Source organism: Suillus clintonianus, assembly GCF_016758775.1.
Source record: "Suillus clintonianus strain FC179 chromosome Unknown DEU56scaffold_67, whole genome shotgun sequence".
Classification (NCBI taxonomy): Eukaryota; Fungi; Basidiomycota; class Agaricomycetes; order Boletales; family Suillaceae; genus Suillus; species Suillus clintonianus.
The window spans coordinates 1-25,630 of record NW_024539291.1 but is presented as its reverse complement, the minus strand read 5'-3'; the positions used below and the strand labels follow the sequence as shown (position 1 = coordinate 25,630).

The 25,630-nt window shown below is 49.7% G+C and overlaps 8 protein-coding genes across 8 annotated transcripts; 4 read left to right on the top strand and 4 right to left on the bottom strand.

Annotated features, from left to right (window-relative positions):
* Nucleotides 1-1,214: 1,214 nt before the first annotated feature.
* DEU56DRAFT_818536 (uncharacterized protein) lies at nt 1,215-6,707 on the top strand. The gene is made up of 19 exons (XM_041353967.1): nt 1,215-2,167; nt 2,218-2,341; nt 2,399-2,627; nt 2,679-3,088; nt 3,146-3,265; nt 3,322-3,407; nt 3,459-3,730; nt 3,782-4,022; nt 4,075-4,236; nt 4,290-4,481; nt 4,529-4,599; nt 4,667-5,014; nt 5,068-5,190; nt 5,247-5,345; nt 5,396-5,501; nt 5,550-5,892; nt 5,955-6,088; nt 6,144-6,457; nt 6,511-6,707. Exons 1-19 carry the CDS (start codon nt 1,305-1,307, stop codon nt 6,615-6,617), a joined length of 4,344 nt encoding a protein of 1,447 aa, XP_041205655.1. The 5' UTR covers nt 1,215-1,304; the 3' UTR covers nt 6,618-6,707.
* DEU56DRAFT_982475 (glycoside hydrolase family 20 protein) lies at nt 6,704-9,384 on the bottom strand (the record flags this gene model as incomplete). Its single annotated transcript, XM_041359896.1, has 14 exons — nt 9,369-9,384; nt 9,276-9,319; nt 8,441-9,219; nt 8,305-8,394; nt 8,105-8,254; nt 8,029-8,049; nt 7,615-7,978; nt 7,513-7,561; nt 7,375-7,459; nt 7,281-7,321; nt 7,188-7,224; nt 7,076-7,136; nt 6,862-7,013; nt 6,704-6,802 (listed from the first exon to the last, which is right to left on the bottom strand). The coding sequence occupies exons 3-14, from the start codon at nt 8,981-8,983 to the stop codon at nt 6,704-6,706; spliced, it is 1,692 nt and encodes a 563-aa protein (XP_041205654.1). The 5' UTR covers nt 8,984-9,219; nt 9,276-9,319; nt 9,369-9,384.
* Nucleotides 9,385-9,773: 389 nt separating this feature from the next.
* DEU56DRAFT_741748 (uncharacterized protein) lies at nt 9,774-11,154 on the bottom strand (the record flags this gene model as incomplete). The annotated part of the gene is made up of 6 exons (XM_041348880.1): nt 9,774-9,860; nt 9,928-10,080; nt 10,198-10,300; nt 10,350-10,446; nt 10,497-10,557; nt 10,618-11,154. The coding sequence occupies 6 exons, from the start codon at nt 11,152-11,154 to the stop codon at nt 9,774-9,776; spliced, it is 1,038 nt and encodes a 345-aa protein (XP_041205653.1).
* Nucleotides 11,113-14,883, bottom strand: DEU56DRAFT_503856 (uncharacterized protein). Its single transcript, XM_041346548.1, has 7 exons — nt 14,817-14,883; nt 14,698-14,742; nt 14,147-14,647; nt 14,047-14,088; nt 11,767-13,994; nt 11,357-11,704; nt 11,113-11,296 (listed from the first exon to the last, which is right to left on the bottom strand). Exons 2-7 carry the CDS (start codon nt 14,735-14,737, stop codon nt 11,198-11,200), a joined length of 3,258 nt encoding a protein of 1,085 aa, XP_041205652.1. The 5' UTR covers nt 14,738-14,742; nt 14,817-14,883; the 3' UTR covers nt 11,113-11,197.
* A 187-nt stretch (nt 14,884-15,070) lies between these two features.
* On the top strand, nt 15,071-17,265 carry DEU56DRAFT_741793 (uncharacterized protein; the record flags this gene model as incomplete). The annotated part of the gene is made up of 4 exons (XM_041348883.1): nt 15,071-15,498; nt 16,415-16,520; nt 16,645-16,938; nt 16,990-17,265. 4 exons carry the CDS (start codon nt 15,071-15,073, stop codon nt 17,263-17,265), a joined length of 1,104 nt encoding a protein of 367 aa, XP_041205651.1.
* A 158-nt stretch (nt 17,266-17,423) lies between these two features.
* DEU56DRAFT_503799 (uncharacterized protein) lies at nt 17,424-18,256 on the top strand. The gene is made up of 3 exons (XM_041346547.1): nt 17,424-17,701; nt 17,771-17,848; nt 17,911-18,256. The coding sequence occupies exons 1-3, from the start codon at nt 17,581-17,583 to the stop codon at nt 18,162-18,164; spliced, it is 453 nt and encodes a 150-aa protein (XP_041205650.1). The 5' UTR covers nt 17,424-17,580; the 3' UTR covers nt 18,165-18,256.
* A 2,595-nt stretch (nt 18,257-20,851) lies between these two features.
* Nucleotides 20,852-22,616, bottom strand: DEU56DRAFT_741782 (general substrate transporter; the record flags this gene model as incomplete). The annotated part of the gene is made up of 6 exons (XM_041348882.1): nt 20,852-20,977; nt 21,027-21,382; nt 21,432-21,575; nt 21,630-21,896; nt 21,951-22,115; nt 22,172-22,616. The coding sequence occupies 6 exons, from the start codon at nt 22,614-22,616 to the stop codon at nt 20,852-20,854; spliced, it is 1,503 nt and encodes a 500-aa protein (XP_041205649.1).
* Nucleotides 22,617-23,330: 714 nt separating this feature from the next.
* On the top strand, nt 23,331-25,070 carry DEU56DRAFT_861271 (uncharacterized protein; the record flags this gene model as incomplete). Its single annotated transcript, XM_041355333.1, has 4 exons — nt 23,331-23,692; nt 23,743-24,021; nt 24,072-24,484; nt 24,533-25,070. The coding sequence occupies 4 exons, from the start codon at nt 23,331-23,333 to the stop codon at nt 24,649-24,651; spliced, it is 1,173 nt and encodes a 390-aa protein (XP_041205648.1). The 3' UTR covers nt 24,652-25,070.
* Between the last annotated feature and the right edge of the window lie 560 nt (nt 25,071-25,630).

Genomic DNA, 25,630 nt, shown 5'->3' with positions numbered 1-25,630 from the left:
ATTTTGGAGATTTATACCACTCGCGATTCGCGGGAGAAGCCCGAGATCAAAAAAAGTACTGCGGGTTCTTCAGCACATACTAATGTATCTATACTTCATATATATGGCTGTTCGTATCTTATGGGTCCAGTTGGGGTTTATGTAACGTTGATTGTCCGTTGTCATCGAGAAGGTTCTCACTCCACAACCTGGAAGAGGTGAAGGCCCAGTCAGCAGACAGCGGTGCGCCGGTGAACTGCGATCTCAGCGGCACAAGATGATGTCCACGAGGTGCTCATTTCACAGACGATGAGTTCTTGGCAGCATAATGTGTCATGCTTGTATCCTTGTAAGTGAATCATTGACCTGACTCTACCTGACTGCGGTGGCAGTACCGACTCTGAGAACCAATAGAAGAAGCAAGCAGGTTGACGAGACCCTTGTTATTAAACTGAATCTTATTCGATCCTTGTAATCCAATATACGGTTGGGCGCTCATCAGCAAGGAACGCCACATCCGATGGACGGAACAAATTTGGGGGTGTGCTGGACAACAGTAGTTTGCAGTCCTGCACAAGTCCTGCATGTAAAATTTCCTGAAACGTGTGAGAGGTATGTTTTGTGTGTGGTGTTGGTCTCATTGAGCTTACCTAAATAAATGACATGACAGTCATAAAGTGGGCGCGGTAAAAAGGAGGCTGGAGGTAGCAGCACTAGTGCCTGCCGCAAAAGTTATTTAAGCTGGCTGCAAGAAGACACGCTTTTATATATACAGGGCCGAATCTGGGGTATGGACTTGAGGTGAAATACGGAGAGGCTGGTCTCGTCTTCGACCGTGTTGAATGACTGAGAGTCAGGTGAACGGAAGTATAAGCCAGACCTAGGCCAGTACAGCGCGGTGAGGTAACTGCAAAGGAAATTTAGACCCAGAGAAGCAGAGTGGCGTTTGATTGGACCGGACGGTAACGCCGTAGACATCATGAGATGATACCCTGATCACTGAAACAGAGAAACTTAAGTATCGAAACACATTTGATGATGAGTCGATCGATGTGAGTGGGGTAAACTGATGCCTTCTTCTCGAAATGGCGCTCGGAAGCCTTTGGAAAATCTCATGCAGATGAATCCAAGCGTCAAGCGGCCACGTGCCAAGCCTGGGTGCAGATTGGTTGATATTATTTACATCTGTTTGGCAAAGGCTTTAGAAGCAAACAACCGCCTTGCATGAATCCTGCTGTTTGAATTTGCAAGTCTGAGCTCGTCTTCCCCTCTTCTATGACCCGATATTGGAATCGTTGTGAATAACGTGCTGAGTATTCACTATAATGCTCCTTCCTCTCACATTCCCCGCCTATGCAAGCATTCAAGATGCTAGTGGTCCTCCAATAAACGTCATTGAGTCCGACTTTAACTCGGAACAGACAGCTTCCTTCGTATCCTGGAGAACAGAGAATGGCTTCCATCATACTGCTGTTGGCAGCTCCACGGGCTCTATCAGCGTCTTCAGCTTCCACCCTACCAATACTCCAAACTCAGACTCGCGTGCAAGACTCACTATCACACCGCCTTCTGAGCATAATCCACCTTCTGCCCCGTCTACACCAGGAAGATCTCCCTCCGACTCTCGACGGCATTCTCGATCCCTCCAGTCGCCCTCGTCGCTATCATTCAATCAAGCTCTAATCAATGTATCCGCCAGAGCGCGAGTGGTTTCTGGCGTATCACGTGAACAAGTAGAAGCCCCGAAGAATTATGTTGACTTCGAAGACGAACCTGGCCGATTGAAGGACATACTCAAGAGCAACAGCAAGCACGAGAGGCGGTTGTGGGAGCGCACTCTCGCAGACGCAATACTCCCTAGCTTTGATAGAGGCGTGGTCATAGAACAGTCTCCCGCTGCCTCTCCAACGGTTCTGCCCACCTTGCCAAACTTACCTTCTAGCACGAGCAAAACTAAAGATGATCCCAAATCGCTGCTTTCAGCAACAAATTCCCCGATGTTCTCCCCGGCATCACTTTCGACACCGCCGTCTCCTCGTCAACTATCACCTCCTTCCGATGGCTCACCATCTAGCGGAACAGTTTTCAAAGCAAGCATCATCCTTGATCCTTGTGGACCTGGGCATGCAGCATCTGCCATGCGGTATATGGAGACGGCGGACCTATTGGTAGTTCTTCAAGAATCAGGGTGCGTTCTATCGCTACCAACCCACATTGCTAGCACATTGAGCCTCCTAGCAATTTATCTGCCTTTGACGTGCGAGACAGTGCGTGTGTGGCAACATGCCAATGCACGACCACAAGATCATACCAGGATCAATTTTGGAAATGGGAGGCTATTCGAATGGTGCCCACGGGAGACGTACGTCGTTTTGTTGTTATCTTGTGCTTCCGCAAAGTTCATTTTACATCAATGTAGACAACGTACTTCATTCTGGTGTGCGCATCACCTTCGCAGCCTCCTTTTGCAGAGACATTCGGCCTTGCGGATGAACCTCGTGATTCCAAGGCGCGTCTGAATATGTTTGAGCTTTCTGTGGGGGATTCATATGGTGTACATCCCACGAGGTTTGAGAGGCTCGCAACTGATGACTGGCGAGTCGATGCGCCGGCCGGCGGAGTAGAGTTACTTATGAATGATATCGACGGTAGGATGTATTTTGCTGCTTTCAGTAATGTTCATCCTATCCTCTTTCAAGGTTCTATTCAGCTAGTGTATATTAATTCAATGAACCACCTTGTCACCCAGTGCTTGACCATCATCCCCGAATACGAAACACGAGCTCGCAGACGGTCCTTCACGTCTTCTCCAGCTCATTCTCAAGAAGATCACAAGTCATTGGCGATCCCAAACCCATTCAAAGCATTTACTAGCAAGAGTGCTGAGAATGTCGCTCTGCTGGGTCAAAATCACAGTTTCGGAACAGAGCAGGAGAGCATCTCTGCTACAACCGCGACAGGAAACCTTGGGCGAGTTCGGCTGGAGGAAGAAGAATCCCGTGGTATTGTGATCTTATCTCCAGGGTTTTTGCTTGAAGGCATTATTGTCCGCTATGCTGGTTTGAATGAGAGGATTATAGGACTTGCATGGTCGAATACAGATATCACGGTAAGTCTTCAGATCCTATCAAATACTCACATCGAGGACTGAAGGGTTTTGTTCAAGGGATTCACTGCAGGACAGCAAGAGGAATCTCTTATTACAACTTTCGCTGTTCCTTTCAGGAGCCGGAGTAAGATCCAAGGTGTACATTTCATGGATGACGAAGCGTTCGTGGTACTTGGTGTCAGTGTACCCCGGGATATTATTTAATCAGACACTGAATTAGAAATGTTTTGCAGGACACCATCTCTCACTACTATTTGCGGCGCGTTGATGCTGACAATAATACTGCAACCACTTATTCTAGAACGCCGATAATTACTCAGTATGTATTTCCTTCTACTTTCGCAGTCAAGAGCTCACTGAAGCATTGCAGAGCAATTCAAACGATGACGACTTCTGGTGGTCCTTCGTTGATGCTGTCATGGTCAAGATCGTCCCCTCACGATGTCCTTGCGCTCAGGCAGCTTCGATCAGGGCAGAAGGAGATTTCAGTTCATACTATTCATCCCAGACAGGATGTGCCGAACAAGCAGCAACGCCGAAGATTGTGGAGAGCACAGAGTCCGTCAAGTGGTACCATCCCAGGAGGAGCAACGTTGATGTCCGTTCTGCCCTTAGAGCTCAACTTCGTCTTGCTAGGTTACAGTCAGTACAAATTGCGCTTCAAGTGTCCTGCTTCCTGATTTTGGGTTCCAGGTGATGGCCACATTCGACAAACTTCGTTGCCGTGCCTTTTGCAGCGAAGGTACCATGTACAATCTGTGCCCCTCTCCGCCTTTTCTCCCATATCTGGCAGTGATGTGCTCTTCGACAAAGTATCAGATATGGGCTTGCCCTCGTCTATAATGAACATGCATCTTGTCCGAAACGATCGCACGGGTGAACGATATATCTTAGGAGGAACAGATGATGGTGGCATTGCTATCTGGGCACTGGAGTGCGTACATTACCTGCATTAACGGGATTTAGCTCAATATCATATTCACCAGATCCCTAAAGCTCCAAGCGCGATTTACTCCGTTTATCGTACCTCTGATGCATGTAGCGCAGGTGCTACAATCGAACGACAATGCTGGGCCTCTGCGGGGATCGCTACTCTGCATTTCAGGGGATGGTACTATTGCTGTGGTATCGATAGAAGGTTTCGAAATGTGGGTTTCAATTGACCAAACACTAGTTCTGCAACCTAACGCAATTGATCTAGGCTTTACCTCATTCCTGGGGCGTCGTCTCCGATAGCCCGCATATATGCAGGTGGGGACGACAGCAATCGTGCAGTATTAATCTACGCAGATGGGAGCGCGCGTGTCTGGGACGTTGAATCAGGTGAATTCTTTCGTGCAACGACTGAAGAGAAAGTCAAAGAGCTCGTCGATGCTGGAGGCTGGATTAACATGTAAGTCGTACCTGCCGGTTCAGTATAGGCCCTGACGATGTTTCAAGCTCCATCGACAAGTCGGAGCTGACCTCCATCTCCGTTTCGATGCTTAGTGGATCTGTTGGACCTGTTTCACGTACGTGTTTCATTCGACCAACGTTACTCTACGATCTGACAGTGTTATTGATCTTTACCCCCTCAAGTGTGCACCCTGTTGCTGAGTCTAGATCGCTTCCTGAAATACACCTCCGTGAACGTTAAATCTTCGGGACAGTCATCATCATCTACCCCTTCAAACGCTACACTTTCGCAGCTTCGTGCTGTGTTGTCTGCATTACTGACACCTGGACTCAGTCCTGACATAGACGAAATCTGTGAAAATAAGCTTGGTACTGGCCCATCACCGAGTACAGTAGGGTTTTCATCTGCGCATGCCACCACAATCTACCACCATGATCACCCAATTCACGCTTGGTCGATGTCAGCCAGAGCATCTGCGAATCGCGTCCTCGCGATTGTCTCGGTCTTGAGGACTTTATCCCTCGCCGAAGGTTCGTAGATTTCATCTATGCCGCTCCACCCGCCCCTGAATCGGCTTGTCTAGAGCTGTCGCACGACTGCCAGACAGTCATAACATTCTACTCTACTTCCCTAGCTCACATAGTGGGTGCGTCATACCAACCTCCGGACGTCGCGTATCTGGCTACACAGTGGTTCGACTCATCCAGTGGGTCATCTACTGCTATCTAAAGGAATGTCGACTAAAGCGCTTTGATCTTACAGACGACGTGCGGCAAGCTGCAAAAACCCTTTTTGACGTGGGGATTGCGCGTCTTTCGGATGAAGAGAGTATTGCTCTTGTTGATGCATGGCAACACCACCGTAAGCTGGCGTACATCTGTATCATCAAGAATAATTTGACATCCATGTAGTTCCATGCTTGCAGCCCTCCATCGAGAAGCAATCCGCAAAGTCTTCTCTCGCTTTGTTCATTTGCGGATACATGGCAGCTGAGAAATACAGTCTATTATCCACCAGGTAATAATGATCTTCTATTCGTGGTAGCCAACGTTAATGACTTCCTAGCTCACTCGTCGACATCTCCAAGTCAATCGCGTTGTATTTGCACGACGAATCATCTGCGCACCGTGGACTAGCCATTGACCTATGCGCACGCGGATTTCAGATATGGCAGCATTACATCGACGCTATGGCGACGCTCCGCGCATTGTACACCCTCGCTACAAACACACGCAAGGAAACTATCTCAGCTCAAAACATCGGGCCCCAAGCAAGATTGGCAGTGTTGCAAATTGCATCGAGTAATACACCTTTGTTCATGACCACGCTCACACTAGACATTCTCAATCCAAAGACGCTGGATCAGCGGAAAGCAGTTATGCAGTTGGTGGCGTTCATGATCAGGAAGGTATGTGTTATGTTAGGACTGCAGGATGAGTTCATCGGATTTCTGATGTTTAGTGACAACAGAGGCCCCTTATTCTGTACCCAAATCTTCCTAGGTTGATGGAAGCCGTGGTCAAATCACTAGATCCCAATTCCACAGCGAGCCGTGACGCCGTACTCGACAGTGCTACCGAGATCATTGGCCATGTGGTGAAAACGTAAGTCAACTTTTCGATAGGCTTCTGTGCATATGGTGAATTATAATTCGACCAGGTTCCCCACAGTCGACTTCCACATGGCGACTCAACGTCTTGCCGTCGGAACGAGCGAAGGCGCTTTCATTATGTATGATCTAAAGACGGCAACGCAGCTGTATGTCCTCGAAGGACATAAACGGCGTCCGGCGGCATGTACGTTTTCACCTGACGGACGCCGCCTCGTGACTATGTCCCTTGAAGAAGGTGTTGTGCTTGTCTGGAAAGTCGGCTCAAGCTTCACAAGTTTCTTCAACCCCGGAGCTCCGCCCAGGCAAGGTCATGGTGGATCTTTGCCATTCAAAACACTCAATTTCAACGTTGGTGACGAAGGTGTGTCATGGCGTGTTCATTTTCTTGCTTTGGCGCTCACGCAATCCTTCTAGCCAACATGACTATCACGGGCACATTGGAGTGTGTGAAGTTTGAATGGCCAGCCGAACGCACCGTTCGTCTTCACATCCGAGAAAGCGTCCTAACGTTTAGTACCTGACCTACGAGGTGTCAATGCTACATTGCAATATTGTTGTAACATCATTGATTGTTCGTGAAAAGAAATATCGCAGGAAGTTCTAATTCTCAAGCCGTCAGATCGCACGCGTCAGGCCTGAGCGCACACCAATGTGGCTGGAGTGGGATTGGCTTGAGCCCGCGCTGTACCATCCTGTAGCGGACGTCCTGAATTGTTCATGTGGGATCAGTCATTTAGGCAGTGAACAACTGGAAGCAGTACTGACGTGCAAGCGAGGTAGTGCCTCGGTGACGTTTAACGGAGCGCCTGTGGGCTGCTTGCCACTCCAGAAAATCTCTGCTGAGGAGGCAGCACGGGGCCACACGATAGGGTCGAGATTTTGAGGAGCAGATTGCTCACTCCACAACAGTTGCTCGCCTGCGAATCAGAAGGTGTCAATTCGCACCATCTCAAGACTTGACTTGATCACATGTGTTTACCTCCAAGAACGAGTCCGTATTGTGCCTCTGTCAAGTTTGCCAAGGGATCAAAAGTGTATGCCTTAAAATGTTATGAGATGTATGATCCTCGGAAACAATTATGAGGCAATACCTCAGACCACGTCTTGAAGGGGTCGCACCAGCTATTTCTGTTCTCCCAAGGCACGTCAGTTCAGATCAAGCAATCGATAAGTTGAAGACCAACCCAGCGGGGTAGGCTCCCACCCATCCACCAGCACCACAATCCTATAATGATAAGATAAGAGTGTCTTGACTATGGGAAGAACCCGGGAACCAACCAAGTAGAAGTAATTAGATGGCGCATGGACGATCCTCAAACCTCTTTCTGCTACTGCTGCAGCATCCGCGGAAGAGATCCAGACCCTGTCGGGTACGGTTGTATCAGCGGAGCCGGATCATACTATCAATATGCTTACATCACGATAGTCTCGTTGACGAGTGTAAGGTTCCAGTTGAGAACCATCTCTGAGTGGCCGTCTTCATGGAGTGCTATCATTCGAAAAGAGAAACGGACAGACCTTCCCATACGACTGGCGTCTTTCCCTCGGCGATAAGTGCGGCGTGAGTCACCTGCGTAAACGTGTCCAGAGCACTGTTCAGCGTCATGCCCGTACTGTTGAGCTGTAGCTGTGTGGGGTAGTCGTTGGCGTAACAGTTTGTGTTTAGTTCATCGCCACCAGTGCTGAAGTAGGACGAAGGCAGGTTCTTTGCGACGCCGGCGAGTAAGGAAGCCGTGAAGTTCACGACCTCGGGGAGTGCGAAGCGAAGCTGTCCAGCGGGGGGCTCGTTGGCGTAGGTCGCCCATGGTGTTTCGTCAAAGCACGCAATGTAGTCGGGATAAGTGGCTGCAATGATGGAAGTGTGGCCGGGTGTGTCAATTTCCTGATGGAATAATCAGGTTTTCTTTACAAAGTCGACTATTAAATACTGACCATCATAACATCGATACCTCTCTGCGAGACGGCCATAAGCGGCCAAATGGGGCGATGAAGAGAATTGAAGACGTACTGCAGCGGCATACTCAACGATGTATTGGACATCACTCGCAGTGTAAACTTCTTGCGGAGAATAGGCACCGTTGATGGCAAGCTCGGGATACTGCGCAACTTCAAGCGGGAAACTTTGACTGTCCGTGATATGCCAGTGGAAGGTGTTGATCTTCCTAGCCTGTGAGCAATCACACTATGACACATCAGGAAAGCACTCGCCTTGACCCAGCTCATCGCGTCCAAAGTTCGCAGTATGTCGCCGACGGGGTAGTAGTTCCTCGCAGTGTCCAGCGCCAATCCTCGGAAAGGCTACAAATGTGGGTTTCAAGCAGCCGACTCAAAAATAGCTGCTCACATATGCGGGAGTGTCCGTGATAGCAATCGGGGCAAGCAAAGTGTAGGTTACCCCACCGTAGTAGTAGAACATCTGATTAAAGGTTGTGAGTCCTCTGTAAAGACCCAACGTCGAGTTCGCGGTCAAAGTAGCAGCCGAGCCGTCTGCTGGAATCGTCAGCGCGTACTCCTCGCTACGGGTGCCCAGGGGCTTGACAGCTTCAGAAGCAATAGGCTCCGCAGTAGCCCAGCTCGTGAGAGACAACGTCAACTTCGAAAGCGTCTTCGCGCTGGCGAGGGCGGTAGTGTCATTTGCGCCGCGACCGACGACAAGACGTCCGAGTTTGTCGTTTGCAAGATAGTATTGCGCTTGTGCAACCGCCTCGTACAAATCCACCGGCGCGCCTTCAACCTGCACGTCAAAGTAGAAAGCAGGGGAGACCTTGAGGGCGGTCATTCCTGTCTCGAGTGTAGTTGGGCTGGGCCAGAGAGCAAGGACACCAGAAGGCAGAAGACATCCAGCGGCAAGCGCCAGGAGGCCAACGTAGCGAGAACCGGGGGCCATTGATATTCTGCGGGTCAAAGACGCGACCAGCTCAACTACAGCTCCTTATAAAGGTCCAGTTGAGGGGATCATGTGGATGCGCAACACGCGCGTACGTAGCGCTAAAAATAATAGATAGATTTGGAATCGCCGTTGTGAGAGCGGCGCGAGGGGGGAGTTACATAACAGGGAAGTCAGTTGGTACGGTACTAGTACCTGCTTTGCATTAAACAATTTAACCACCAATCAACTGGCAGCTGAGCAGACGGTCAATGAGCCTGGCAGAAACTTTGAAGCAGGATAGAATCTCGACCTAGTAGCAGATGCGCATGGCGGTTGTAACTTTCAAGTTGCTAAGTCAGTGGTCTGAATCACGAGTACTACAGATGCTAATTTTGGTGCGTAGACGCGTCTGTGGCGTGCGCCGTGCAATGTGCACGCCCTACCTAAATCACGTGAGGGGTCTGGATGCGGCTATTAATGTTACTTAGTGATTGTTCTCGACGTCGGGGAACTGAACATAATGAAATGTGGCACATGAAGGGGAGTGCAAGCGTCAGCGCTTGAGAAAACTCATTCCCGAATCCGCAAGTTTCCAGGCTCCAGGTCTTCATGCCCGAAGCCAAGGAGGTACTTACGGTGGTTGTCGAGGGCGTACTTTGAAAACCCATTCATGATTCGGCAAGGAACAGGTACGTGAAGCTTATCGTGCAACACACAGATATAAGTAACCTGCAAACCTCATGGCTAAAGAGACAATGAAAGACGCGATGACAGCGGCTCAAACCAGCGAGTGAAAAACAAGTGCTATTTACGAGAATAACACTCCCAGACAGTTGGCGCTCCCACAGTGGCACTCCGCATAGACCGCATCATTGTTCGCCTTCGCATTTTTGGCCTTGATGATCTGTTCAGTCAATCAGTTTAGTTGGGTTGTGCCAATCTGTAATCAATGGCATACATACCGCATCGTCATCGATGTTGCCCATGTAGGAGAAAGACAGCTCCTCAAAGGGTTCGACTTCTCGCTTGGTAAAGACTGTCAACAACGGCTTCTCGATATTGGCTTCGTTGATGTAGCACGCATTAATTTCACAATTCGGGTCGCAGCTGTGGTTCTGCAAAAATGACGTCAGCTCTGTGCAAAGACTTGGAATAAAATAGACTTGCAAGAAAACGAGTGAACTAAAGAAAAATCGTCAGCGAGAGAAGGAATAACCAATAAGGAAACGAACGTTTCCAGCATGGTAAGCATCCACAGAGTACGTTGCTTCATCTGCACCTATATGATGGAAATCGATGTCGAAGAGATAAGTTCGTCCGAACTTGTTGTATAGCCTAGCCGACAGTTAAGATCGCATATCTCCCGCATATACTGGGCACTCACGTTCCACGGTGGTCAGATTCTTCAACGGTCAGCAATTCGCCAGCATAGGTACCGATAAAGGATCCCTTAGGAATCCTCTTCGGCCCATTAAAGACACCTGAAAACAGTCAATAAGATCGCACAGAGGCAACAACACCAAAAACGCACCCCATCCTTTAGATTCCGTCCTTTTGATACTGACAGCATATCTCCTGCCCCTCTGAACAACCTGAGGAATCAAATCAACAGTCAGCACTCCCACGAGAACACGTAAACAAACGCTCCCTACCCGGTTCGGACAGTCCTCATCACACCCACAAAAATCATTACACTCAAAGATCGGTACCCCAAACCACTGCAGACACCCCTTGCCGTCATACACTCCTTTCCAGTCCTTCGGTATAGTACCGTTGTCAATATACTGCTTTAGATGATGGTGCTGCCGCTTCGCGCACCCACACGTCTTCGCCTTGGGATCACACCGCCCAACACAGCCGCAGCTCACCAGATTCTTGATATCTGGTGGCGGAACGCCTTCACCATACCACATCTGGTTTGTGTACACGAATTCCCAAGGTGGCGCGCCTTCGTCGGTCACCTCATTGATGATCGATATAGGAGGGGCTTCGAGCTCGTCGTCCATTGCTTCATCCATCATAGCCTCGAAAAGCGCGGCTGCCTGGGGCGAATCTCTGTATGACTGAGGGAGGGCATTGACGCGGTCCTGGAGCTCATGCGGAAGGTCCTTGGCGAGACGATACTTGGGTGGCAGCCGCCGCTGCGCATGCGAATACGAATTCCACGTCACGACAGGATATTCACCCATATAATATTCGACCCCGTCTTCGAGCTGCTTTACGGACGCAGCATCATCTCCATCTACCGGACCAACAACGCCCAACGAACCAGCAGACACGGGAGACCGGGAAAGCCGTCTTGGAGAAGTCTGCGAAGATATCGTCCGGCTGCTACTGACAGAAATCGGATGATCCACGTCTCCTGCCTGCAAATAAAGGATATAAAAATACCACGTAGACGATCCGCCACGAACGAACCTCTCCATCTGAAGCCTCCAATTGCATTTGCACCGCAAAGCAATCTTGGTCGCTATCTCCCGACACACCCATCGACACAGACCTTGCCCTCGCGGGCTCTGCCAATGTCCGTGTTCTTCTCATATCCGAAGCACCGTGCTCTTCGTCGACATCGCGGAGCTCTTCAACAGAAACCGGAGATTGCTCTACGCTCCCAGCCGAAACGTCATCTGCCATCATCTCCAGTGACTCCAACGCCTCGTGTTCCATCAATTCGGCGGACACCGGGACGTCTTCAAGGTACCCGACTTCACATATATTCTCCAAAGGTGAAACGCCCACCTAATGAAACATGCCAGACTTGTCAATTTCGCTTGTTGGATTCCACGAGGACGTGTGCGTACCTGATCGACATTGATCTCTACTTCGGGGGATCGTCTGTATTCATGCAAATCTAGCGATCCAATGCTCTCGGTGACACCTTGCAAGCCTTCCGATCGAACCATGTCGTTTATCACATCATCTAGGGGAGAGGCGTCCTCGTGAGCGTGTCGTGATTCAGCTCCCGTTGTCGTTGTCTGGACTTCTGCCTCTTCCTCCACAGGAATAGCAAACGGTGATATGGGCGACGTAACTCCGAACTCCTGGAGTGGTTCAGGTGGTGTACGATGCTGATCACGAAGTTGCGCAGAAGGCGAGGGCATCTCAACCCAAGCAGCAATATCATCGGCACCAGCATCAGCAACGGAACCCTGCGTACTTGGTGGCCGAACAACACGCCTGGTTCTCCGACCCTCAGAAGGAGACAACGAGTGACCGCGCACCGGCATCTCCGATGCAGGCGTAATAATGCGCCTAAACACATCCGCATTACACGAGGTTCTCTTCATGCTCTGTGGCGTCGCCTTCTTCGTCGGTGTAGGCTGCGACGCGTCTGAAATGGGCGAAATGAACATCTCAATGCTCGCCATGCCCATCGAGCGGTTCTTCCTGCGCGAACTGGATTTCGAGCCGCTTTGGTTGCTGGATGATGTTGAATTGGATGTGATGGAACGAGGGGGAGAGGTGTTGGGAACGAGGGCGCTGCTGGCGGATGCGGCAGACGATGTGCTTGGGTTGCTGGCTGCTGAAGAGATGCTGAGTTTACTGCTGGATGGACGCTGACGCATTAGATCGCGGATTTCCTGTATGCTCGGCGTACGAGTCTGAACAGTCGGCGCTGGCTGGCTGGTAGAAACTGGGGCAGGTGATGAAGACGCATTGCTGGATGTCATATGTGGGGATTGCGCAGATTCCGGAGGGTTTGACATAGATGCATTGGGCGCTTGACTACCACCGCTCGAAGATGATACATTGTCAGTGAGGTCGATATAGTCGCTAAAAGGAAACGGCCTGAAGTGCTCCTCTCGTCTCTTGTTGATTAACTCGGTAAGCGAGAGCTTAACGGGCCTCTGCACGCGTGGTGGGACGGGGAGGGGGACGGAGGAGGGAAGCGCCGTCGGTGGGGGTGTTAGCATGTCCGACGTGGAGATAGGGACCTTATCTGCAGGACTTGGCGAAACACTCCTATCATCGTCATGAGGCGGTGAGCGAACAAATGAGGGTGATGGATTGCTGCTCGCCGCGGATGCGCCAGAGACCTGCTCGTCCACCGATGGTTTGAGCGGGACGCTTGTTGTGGACAATCCGACAGCAGCTGGTGCAGCAACTGGAGCAGCGGGAGAAGCGGATGCGGTCGGTTCACTAGATATCCGTGTAACCAATGGCAGAGGTTTTTTCAACGCCTTTGCATTGAAAGCAAGCGCCCTAGCAAAGAACGGGTTGGTGCTGGGAGGGGTATATTTCCATGTTATCGAGGGTTTAGTGATGGTGGCCGCAGTGGCATATGTCTCGGACGGAACTTCTGGAGCAACCGTTGAAGTGTTGGAGGGTGATGATAACTCTAAATGAGGAGTATCGGCTGCATTGAGTTGAGAAGTTATCTCGACTGGAACAATGTCATTCAGGGAAGTCTCGGTTGCTTGCTCTGAGGATGGAGGGGTGGAATCAGTGGGCATGCGAGGTGCTGGGTCCTGAGCAGCATTATAGCCATTCTGGGCAATCAGACTAGCAATTTGGTCAACGTTATCTTGTTCTGGGGGGTCCAAATCAATGTACGAAAACAACTCCTCTGTTTGACGCTGCAGTTCTGATCTTGCCAATTCTTCGTCGAAGTTGGATTCGGGCTCCATCGGTTCATAGAACGAGTCTTCTGGAGCCTGAAGTTCGAAATCGAGCATTGGTTCATTTTCTGATTCCGGGACTATCGGAGGCGGCGAAGGCAAAGGAAGACTGGGCTCCTCAATGGGAAGGACAACGGTGGCTGGTGGGGGAGCAGGGACATTGTCGTTATCACTGTCCGATATGCAAATAACTTCAGCGTCAGGAGGAGGTGCACGTTTAGGGCATGTTTTGCGGGAATTTGGCGTTTGTGAAAGTTGGGTCTGCCTCGGTGGAGTGTCTGCATCTGAGCTCGAAATAACAATGGGATTGTCGCGGACCCTTCTTCGTCTAGTAGAACCCGAAGAATCAGTGAGCTCAATGACGTCTTTACTGGGAGGCGGACGACCGCGCGGAAACTTTCTAACGGAAACTAGGTGAAAACATTAAGGTTGTGGAGTAAAAGGGAAGGTAATGCAGCTGACCTCTTCGCACGCGAGTAGCAGCGGAAGAAGGTTCAGAACCGCCTTGTCACGCCGCATACTTGTTAATACACCGAAGCATGGATAACGAGGGTAAACTTACTGCTGGGCTTCTGAACAGCACGAATCAGATCTGAAGTGGATACCCTGAGACTTCCTGTAGTCTTGCGAGCCGTTTTGCGAGCCGTTTCTACGCGTTTGAGCCGCGCATTCTGCTTCTGGATTATGGTTGATATATGATCACTCAGCGATGAGCTTGACCGCCCGCTTGACGCGCGGTCCTTGGCTGTCTCAGGACGCACGGGCGATGCCCGCGTAGGTTGGGATAGAAAAGAACGGGATATTTTGGCGATTTTAGGAGGTTGTGTTAGACTACTAAAAGCAGCACCGTTCGTTCTTTCGTCAGACTGTGATACCTGAGCGGATTTCTCGGGCTGATCATCATCATCGAAACGGGCAACCTTCCGAGGCCTCTGAACAGAGACAGGGCTCTCAATAGCCTTCCTCTTCCCTGGGGGTGTGTGCAAGTTATCCTCTTCGTCGTCAGCGAGATCACTGGCAGGGTCAGATGATGGTGTTGGTGCAGGGGATGTGTTTGGAGGCTCTTGCATGAAAAATGAGCTTGAGGGTTTGAAGAATATGGAACTTCATTACCTGAGAGGACGGTCCAGCTTGGGCCAGGGCTGAGTCGCATCGGGACTACCAAACTCGGTCAGTACTCCGCGATCCAGTGCGGGACAAGCCCCGCGGGGATAAATTTTCAAGGTATTGACCTTTAGAACAAAAACGAACAACGCGATGGCAAAATCAATACAGCAAGCACAGCTAAGCAGTTCAAATCGACAAGTTTGAAGGAGACTACACATTTTCGAAGCAATGAGTTGCTTGGACCTACATTATGTAAGTAGCTCAATGTTTTACGTAAATGACTGTTTTAAAGTGGGATACGCTATGCCGCCATGTTGATTGACTTCCACATCGACCGACATCGTTAGTTCCATCATATTCTCTGTTCGCTTCTCTAACTATGCCGAGCGTGCAGTCAACCGGAACTCATACCAACCCCACAGTAAATCAGCAATCCGCGGATCATGCCAACAGTACTTTTGATGCACTGATAGATTTGCTCGCATCAGATGATATCCATGATATCGCAGGAGCAGATTCACATCCCTCACACAGCCCTAATCACACCTTACAACTACGGGACGCATCTGGCAAACTAGATTTTGACAAGATCCGTCTCATGTTCGCAACACAAAATTTAGGCGCTGACAGAATCGATAACAAAGCACTGGCCGATACCCACTCAGAGACCCGCAGTCTGCGTGCGCAGCGTGGGAGTGATGTGCACGATGTGCGTGTATTCATGCCACAGGATCTTACCATTGACGGTCCCAAGGCACTTAGCAGAAACGGTTTCTCAGCTCTCCCAGCTCGTCCCCCCTCCGACACGTCACGTGACTTACCCGCCGGCATCCAAAAAAGGCTATGATGGTTTATTTTCTCGTCCTCAAGTCCCTCTCAGTCGAAGACAATCATGATTGTCCTAATGGACTTTGTACAATTCAGAAGACACGCGTTTACCAAAGGTATAGCCAAGAACGGCTCCTTGACAGATTGAGGAGTCCAACTGTTACTGATGACTAGCGATACAACCCAGCAGACACTAAGTAGTAGGTGAACCCCAAATGACCGAAAAACTGACATTATCTGGTTCAAAGTGCACACCCTGTTGCGCCTACCTTTTTCCTGGAGGTGCAACAGAACCGCGCAATACCATTTTGGGACATCTGTTGTTTGTCCCCCTCGATTCCTGTCCACCGCCGCCCGTCACTGCTGCAATGCTCATTCCTGTACTACTGGGACCACAGATGACGAGAAAGGGACCGCTAGTGCTATGTTGTATCATGCTCGTTCATCATCTCAGTGACCACATTCACAATCACTCTAATGACAGCTTAATCCCTCTAACCAGTACAGTACTTATATCCGGGTCTTTCTATTCATTGCCATTGTTAGGTACTGTACTTAATACACATTATAATTGCCTTCAACTCGAGAGAATGAGAAAATAAACCGTCATAGCCTTTTTTGGATACCGACGGGAAGTCACGTGACGTGTCGGAGGGGGGATGAGCTAGGTGAGCTCGGTTTCTCTAGGTCTGTGTCGCCGTCAAGCCAGTCCCCACGGAGGCAGCAGGGCTCACGCTTAACCTCGGCCGGCTCTTCCGCATCACTGGATCAGGATGTCCAGAGTACGAGTACGCAGAAACAGCAATCCACATCTTCAGCTCAGGCATCGCACCCTTCCTCAGACGAGTTGACTCGCCTCAGAACTGACGAGGAAAAAAAAATATCCCGGCATGAGTCACCAAATGCGCAAATTGCCGTGCCCCGTGATAAGATGCTGCTCCCTCATCATGTACGTTCTGAGCGGATCTGATGGCGATCACCCAATTCATACCAGTAGGGTAGTTCTACAGATAAAGGCACAGAGCCAACTGCACCGCTCGCGACACCTTCACCTTTACACGTGGTGCGTTGATCACGATTCATTTTTACGCTTGATCCCGATTCTCTCCATTTGCGGTTTGGTAGGATAGGGTCGGAGATTTGGCTAAACCGCTTGAGTTCGAACAACTGAACAGCGCACTCTCACATGCTACCTCCGAAATTGACTCTCTCCGTGAACAATATGAAAAGCTCCGCATCTCTGTCGCGGAACGGGTTTCTCCGCAAAATGGCTTACAAACAAGAAAACCTTCTGTTCAGACCTCCGGCAATCACATCATCCCTTCATCTCAGCCACGGGCTGACATACAAGGCCCCGAACTCGGTCCCATGGAGGAAATATGGAGCCTTTCTGAATATGAGGCAAAGAATATTCTCACCGTGAGTTTCTAGCTTTAGTTTATCGTGAAGCTCACACCGCAATCTCCTCAGGGACTAATCACATCACTACAACTGTCCCCTCGTTCTGTCATGAACCTAGTTTCTAAGTTCTGGGAAGAAGGTCCGGTCTGTCCACGGCCCAATAGTGTCGACGATATCAGGTCTTCCATGGAATTCCTGGCTCGTGTCGATGAGCTGGTATGGAAACGGTCTGTGCTAGTGAATGGCAGCGGTCCGGATCTACTCTATTCGAGAGCCAATACGGATGCCCTTGTTGAGCGCCTGGCTCTCTGGGAGAAAGCTATCAGAGGCCATCACAAAGGCTAGAACTCCCAGTAATGACGTCTCGCAACCGGATTGAACTCGCGTCACCAGCGTAACAGCTGCTTCTCAGCACAGCTTTTGGAGGTTCCGCAGGCCGCCTTATTGAGCTCCTGGTATTTCGTTACGTCTGCACACAGGTCAGTTCTTCTCCCGCGAAGTACTGTCCCAGTCTGTCGTTCCATTTGAATAATAATATTGCATTTTTGAGATATCCACGCTCTTTTATTGAAACTGTGCCAAAACTGAATGCGGCATGTACTGCCACCTACTCAAAAGTATAAGTATACAGTGATTTGATCAGCTCTCCACTCATTGACCATGCCCTACATTCACGCTCCCCACTTTCACATCACGATAAACGTTCGCCGTGCCCAAGACAATACGACGCCAACTGGTGACTTCCAGTGGCAGACTGTTATCGGTATCATTGTTGGATTCCGTGAGTATCCCTTGTCGCCACCGTACAGCCAACATCAAATCTGACTTTGTCAACGTGTCGATCCCACAGTGTCTATTCTACTCGCCGTCTACCTCCTTCATCTATTGTTCCAGTTCCATGCTTCAGGCGTACCCCGTCGCACCTTCGGTGAGTTGTTTTGTTCCTTAATGGTATTTATGTTAACTAATATATATATCTTTTGGCGCCAGAATACGTACTTCCATCAAGTATTCTGCGTGCCTCGCATTCCGTCACTGAACCTGACGTGTCGGGCTCGTTCCCCGACATCCCGAGGACAACTAGTCGAGCTCCCCCTCCTCCTTATACAGCAAGATCAAACACAGCTCCCCTCCCCGCAATCACAGCCCCACCTCCATCGTTCCAAGGTGGTCCAGCCCGCCATCCGCGGAGCTCCCGCCCTTCACCGCGCCGCCACGTAGATGACCTTATTTCAAGAGCATGAAATGGACTCGAACACATTGCTGCGGACGCACAGCAAGCCGACTTATGACGGGCTTCGGCATCCTGTGCATCCCTCCGTTACCACTTAGCAAGCTCTTTCTTGCTCGTTCCCGAGATTGAAGATTCTCACTGGGTTATACTTCTCCGCGCCCCAAGACTGAGTCCGCCATTAATAATGAACATGCATGGACACGGATCTCGTTAGACTTGTACTACATGGCCAAGCTACCTACGTAGATGCGTTGGCATGTTTTCATTTGTTCGCTTTGGGAGCGCAGTCGATTGCACACCGCACGTGTGACGTCGAGCGCCCCTTTCGTCCATACCCCACGGACTTCTTCCCTCATCGCATGTCCCTACATACACATACACCCCCAATTCCCTGGCTTGTGCGGCATCGGATACGCCACACGCTGATTCTTACGGGGCTGTTCGAGTCTTCTATATCTTCCGATGTATGCTAGCCGCGCGCGTCTTTGTCAAACAAATCTGGTCGGACTCTACTGCCGATTAATAGGGTCCAATTTAATGTGCGCATATGCCCGGCAGCCGGCAATATGTATACCGGTACGCGGGCTATATCGATTTTGTGTTTCTCTATGGATCCTTGTTTGTCGAATAAGTAATCTGTGCCGGGCCCATTTAACTCGGTTAAGTTACGGGCTCAAGACACCGTGGCTGGGTCTCCGCCAACACGTGCGAGGGGCACGAAGCCCCTCGGTTGGCCCCGAATTGTTGTTCTTAGAATGTTCTCAAAGCTCTTTGTGCCCTGGAGGCTACACAGGACATTAGTATCTACAGGATCACTTTACCGGAAGGTGAGGTCGACCGTCGAGGTCACCGTAACAGTGGCGGTGCACATCTCAAGAATCCAAGCTAAGGTGAAAGTGCATGGCCATACTGAGGTGTAGAAGGTGAAAATTGAAAAATAGTGTATATCGCAGAGCTTCGCAATCGCGTAGATGACACTTTGCTAGACCCTAGTAGAGATCGATAGCGTTAATAAACGAAGCAAATTCAGTTGGCAGGAGACAGAACAAGTGGAGGTCTTCGCGTCATCAATCAACATATGACTTGATAGAAGTGAATCCCGTACTCGGAGGAGAACCTTTCATTGCGGAAAATAAACATCAGGATCCACTGGGAGTATTTTCATGTAGTTTCTGGTGACAGGTTGTTTCGCTATGCTGTGTCCGTTTCCTTTCCTGATGAGAAAACCTTAGCAGGGCGGCGCCGCAGAAGCCTAGAAAGATAGCACTTTAAGTGCGATGCGGTAAGGGTGTGATATGATAAAGGTGTGATGGATCAAAGGAGGACGCGCTTCTTGGCCGGCGTGCCTCAAAGGCGGCAACAAGCTTTGACGGTTAGGTAACTTTCCATTTTTATAACTTCTTGACGAACCTGCATGATTCAAGTGAATCGTATCGTCATCACGGCGGAATTCACAAGCATCTACAAGTTTCAATCATGAACAGCCTCCATCGTTGTGTAGGAGGAGAACTGTATCGATGTCATTCGCCAGTGTATAGATAATAATTTATAATCTTAGGCAGCTAGATCCTGACCGAAGCGGTCAGTTTTTTGTTGACGGAAACAGAAGAAGACATCACAAGGCGCTCAGAATGCAGGTCCAGATAGTCTTGTTGAACCAGCCGTTCTGGGACAACCAGGTACAGCGTTCTGTTTGTGCGTCTTTCCAGAACGCCGGTCTGAGGCTCCAAGAGAAAGACACCGTAATCCTTGATCGCGTGGGCTTGAAAGCTTAGCCAATCACAATGCTCACATTTGAATGGTAAGCTAAACTGCAGCTGCCAGAAGGGGCGATCCCCCAATTTGTTTGCTGCCCGCGTCAATCTGACGTTAGTGCGCAGTATCTGCTTGGATCCAATAGGCGCGCATCCGTCAGGTACGCACACTGTGTTTTGGTCACAATACATACCGATCTGCACAGCACAAGTGATAGATACCGTCTTTGCAATTGACCCGGATTTCGATTCAAATCTTGTCGGACCTCGATCGTTAACGAACGAAGATTCGGGATCTTGGGTACAGCATCAGACAGCTGGTTATAGTCAAGGTGGTATTGAGAGGTGGCGTAGTACGATCTGTAGTTGCGGCCATCGCACAATCTCGGCGGTGCCTTCCTTGGGAATGGAAGAGTCTTCGGCCAGTCATTAAGGTTAAACAATAATGCGTTAATTACACTCGGTGCTCGACTCCTGAGCCTAGGTCCACTGTAATAAGCAATAATCGAGATTTAACAAAGAATCAAGTCTACACACCCGGGTCCACACACACACCTCGCCAATCAAAACCACTGATTTGAGTTTATTCCGTTTGATGTCTTCGCTATCGTACACGATTGATTTAGCAATTCGAGTACGTGTATCAACTACAAATACACGTCGGCGGCACACAAACTCACGTACCGTATCACTCGGGTCCCGCTTGTGCATGAAAAACGGCCGGCGGGAACGGCGGACCGGGGAGATCATGCCTCACACCGAGGTGCGCGCAAAGAGGTGGCGGGGGAGATCATGCCTCACACCGAGGTGTTCGCAAAGAAGTGGCGAGGGACACGTGTCCCCTTTCCTAGTGAGAAATGATTTTCTACACACGAAGGGTACTATGTACCCCAGCAGGACGAATAAGTGAGCCGCGAGCGGGAACCCGCGTCCAGCATATCTCCTAGCATTCAACATCTGCCTTTGGATCACCAGAGGCGTTATCCGAGTCCACTTCATTCTCCTGAAAGTGCACCGCAACGGCATCACCAAACCTGCTATTGATTTCTTCCAGAGTAAGACCCTTTGTCTATCCTGATCATGAGAAGCGCTTAGACTACGCCGCATTGGGGACTCACCTCAGGGAAAAAATAGAGCATGACAGCTAAATTCACTGCTGTCAGGCACACGAACACAACATAGTACCCCCACCCGATCCTAGCAAGCGCCGTGGGGCCAACTTCTAAGAACACGACGGTCGATAAAAACGTCCCGGCCATCGAGAACGCCATACCCGGTGCGCGTATGTGCGACGGAAATATCTCGCTGCAGTAGACATATGACGTGGCATCAATTCCGCCAGCATAGAAGCAGATGAAGCAGAATATGAATAGCACGCCAAGAGCGTTCCCCGTGTGAGATGTAGGGCCTACTAGGCGAGCTTCCATTGCGCTTTCGAGGGAGAGGGAGATCATACAGCCGGCGAGACCGATTGCTGTGTAGAGAGTGAGAATGCATGCTAGAGAAAGGCGAAATATTCTTACTGAGCAGCCGAACGCGACCGACATGATCCATGATTATGGCCGCAACCAAGTTCGCGACTGTGGCAACAGTAACATATGTTGCACTAAGCATGATCGTGATTCCTCCAGTAAAGCCCAGGTCTTTGTAGAGATTGACCATATAATCTGCCCAAAATTGTCAATTGCCACATCAACTCTGTGAGAGACGTAAGTACGAACTGTATACGACCATGGAACCAGTCGCCTGAGCAGCATACTGCACAAAGAATCCCATCCACATACGTTTAAGGTACGAGCGCTTTGTTACCATTTGCCAAGCTCCACCGCCTGTAACCCAGGCTTGGGTATCTAGTTCAACTTGTTTCATCATTTGATGAAACTCTTTTTGAGCATAGGAATTTTTATGTGCATGTGACGCATCCGGGCCGTCAACATGTAGCCTGGACACGATCTCCCAGCTCTCTGCATTTCTGCCTTGCATCAATACTGTGAACACGGCTCAACATACAAGTGGAAATTACCGAAGGATTGGAAACGTACACCAACGAGGAGACTCCGGCACCCACGGATTACAGCAAAGGAGGACAAGAGGACAGACACACTGAAGTGCAAATGGAAATCGCCATTGAAAACTCAAGCTGGTCGAGTAATATGTGCCAACAGCGATCCACCCAGTCGCGGCATTTGCTGCGACAATCCAAACACCTTCGCGTAGGAAACGTATTATGATCACAATAGTTCTAGAGGAGTGAAAGACTCACCATGCTGTCCCACGAGAAGCCCTCGTGAAGAGGGTGGAGAAACCTCCGATCCGAAAATCGGGATGATTACCACCATCATACCTGCTCCCCAGCCAGATATGAAGCGTGCCACGATAAGCATGGGGGCATTCACGGACCCTGCGAGGAGGATACCAGCTAGAATCGAGAATATAGCAGCGGTTTTCATCGTCATTTTCCTGCCGTATCGGTCGCACATCCAGCCGGCAGCGAATGCACCGCAAGTACCACCCGCAGAGAAAAATCCATTGATTGTACCGATTATCGCGTTTGAATATGCTGAATTGTCTGCCAGATTGAAGTAGGCCAGGAACCCTGGCTGACCGAGGGTATACGTCAGAACGCTGTTAGCGTAACCATATGTCAGGCTGCCCAACGTCAGAATAAGGATAGTCCTTATGTTATACCATGAGTAGTGGGCAGTCATGGCGGATGTAGGGCGCCCAGGACGCACCTGTTCCAGAGCTATTATGTGCCCATGATGGTCAGCTGAGTAGGCGAGTATTATTGGATAAAACTTGTGATCTCACAAGTGCCACGATGTCATTGGGTTCGAACCTGATAAGTACGGAGGAAGTTTACATATTCAACTCTATCTGAGAGTCTGACGTGGAAAGTTGGGCTGATGCTAGAACGTCCTGTATTATCGAGTGAAAGATTGAGGAAGACTCGGAGGGTACATTGCTTGTAAAAAAAAATGGGCCTGAGTTGTACAGAACATTCAGCGTTGGTGCCAGTATGTGTGCAAATTCAGGCCTCACCTCAGACGAAGCAAGTACTAATCCTAGTAGTTTCGGTTCCGAACTTTCATACTTCTGAGATTCGCGATTTTCTGGATGCGTGTGACATGCCTCTTCACCAGCTGACCATGGCTACTAGTAGCTGCGGAATTAATGCGACTAAGGAACTGTCTAGGTTAGGTTGGACTGACACAGTCGCTCACCCGCATTAAGTTCTGCGGAGCAAGGTACCTTGTTAGTGATGATATGTGAGCACGTAGAAGTTCTGATTCAAACCAACCCTAACCCCATGGAATGACCTACGTCCTAACATGGTAAGTGCGGCGCCGGCCACCTTGTAGGTTGGCACTTCCCACCTAGCCATTCGTTTCTTCGTTTCCCTCGTTACTTCTTCTCCTGCCATGGACTACGACAGAAAATCGACCGTGTCTTCATTCTATGGAGGACGAAGAGGCTCTTTCGATGCCCTGAATCATTCAGAATCTCCCAATTACGCTCCCTCGGGTCGTCCACGAGATGATGCTTCTTCCTTCTATGCCGATCGACAACCACTAGCGAGTCATGATATGCTAACGGGAGGACAATCCGCAGGGTACAACGCATCATCTTTCTTTGCTGCCGGACGCATAGAACCGCTGAAAGGCGGACGTGACGAGGAAGAAGAGGCGCCAGAAGCTCAGACCTGGGATGTTTATGCAGACTTTAACAACGCCGGCCCAAGATACAGCACTGCTTTCGGCATTGGCCAACATCAGGAAGCTGGGTATGCACATGACAGAGCTAACATGTCCTACCATATTGACCGATATGCAGTTATCATCAGCTTCCCCCACCTCCCCCTCCGCCTGGTGCCAAAACAGAGGGTGATGCCGACAGTGCTCACACACCAGTAGAACTGGTTACAGTGCCTGCACTTGGTCCGGAATGGCAGTTATCCGAGATGAAAAACATGACTAAATCGGGTCGACGAGAGATCAAGAGTGAGAAGCGGCAGGAGAAGTGGAAAGCCTGGCATCGCGGGGAGACGGGTTTGTGCGGAAAGTGGTTTACCAAAAAGTTCCTGGCCTTTTTCTTGTTTGGGTTGTGCGCCATGTAAGTCACACTCGTCTTCCTGAGCACAAAGACATTAAAAACTTTTGTAGCATTGGCACTCTCCTCGCAATCACCATCCCTCGAGTACCTGGTTTGTCATTCAATAGCTCCACACCTCTTGTTGCCGCCACTGGGAGCTACAATGCCTCAATTCCCACTGAATTTTCTCGGTACCCAGCCAATTTCTCATTTCCTGCGTACGCAGATATCCAAGTTGATACCACCGCCAATATTATTCCCCTTACCTTCAACTCCATATCTGCACAGGTGTGGGATCCGACCACGAATCTACAAGTCGGCACGGGTTACTTTGGAAAAGATACCCTCCCCGCCAAGTCATATCCGAAGATCCAGATCCCGCTCAATTTCTCGTATGTTGCATCAAACGACTCGGATCCGACGTGGGTCGAGTGGTATAATGCCTGCAAGAATGCTGGGCTTTATACTACCGGGTCAAGGCCAGGTTAGTGTGTATGTCATGGTTGCTTCTATTTGCTCATCAGAACGACAGGTGCAAACTTCAAGCTCATTCTTACTATGGATATCGCCGGACTGCCGTCAACGCAGTCCACATCCACACAGGTGAATGCGGCGCCTTGCCCTATCGAGCTGCCCATTAATTCAGTATGATGGATAATTACTGGACTTATTTGCGCGTCTATCTGCTTATTCTAGTTCTACTGTGTTCTGGGACGTTGCACTATCTCCGCCATTACATAGTCTTGGATATCGGACAATATGATCATCCGTCGTTATTTCACGGCCTGCGCATTCGCCTTACTGCAGTCTGTCTTTATTTCATTTTTTCACTTTAGTATTCACGGCGTTGCTCACCGTCACGATGTGCAGACAGACTATTGGATTATAATTAATGCTGGCATCGGTCAATGATTAGGCTTTTGTCTGCTGGGATGAATTCAAGTTGATCTATTTATTTAAAGTGAAGATAGATATCGAGCTTCCACTGTGAGCAGCGCGCGGTATGTTCACTTCACAATTGTTCAAAGTGGACTTTGCTGCTTCGATCTTCATGGAACTTAGCAACACCTACTTTCGATGTTGACGCAAAAATTGTATTCTGAAATGCGATGATTCGTTGGTGCAACTTGGGGCATGTCTTGCATGTGGATATGAGGCCTTTATAATTAGGATATGTATATAGTTGCGGGATCTATATATAAATATCAATTTCGCATCGTACATGAGATCTAGAGTGGATGTAGGGAAATTTACGCTATCCTGATGTGGGCACCACCGTGACGTATACGTACGGTGAGCTTGTTTCGATCTCTTTCTCTCCTCGGCGAATTAATATTTGCTCTGCTTGTTACAATGTATGTGTTCCATGCATGTCGAGGCGGCGCGGTAACTGGAATGAGCGGCTGTTTCTTGTTGCCAAAGCTCGAACCAAGAAATGGATTGAGCGACACTTGCTGATTACTAGTACTGCTCAGGAACACACGTCCGCTCGTTCAAACGACAGACTGTCCGGCTTCTGACTTTTTAGGTCGCATTCCTTCTCTTCGACACTCGTTGTAATGTTTGCCGCGTTCAGGCATATCATCTGAATCCGACTCATACTCTCGGATGCCGTTGCTGGTGTCTATCC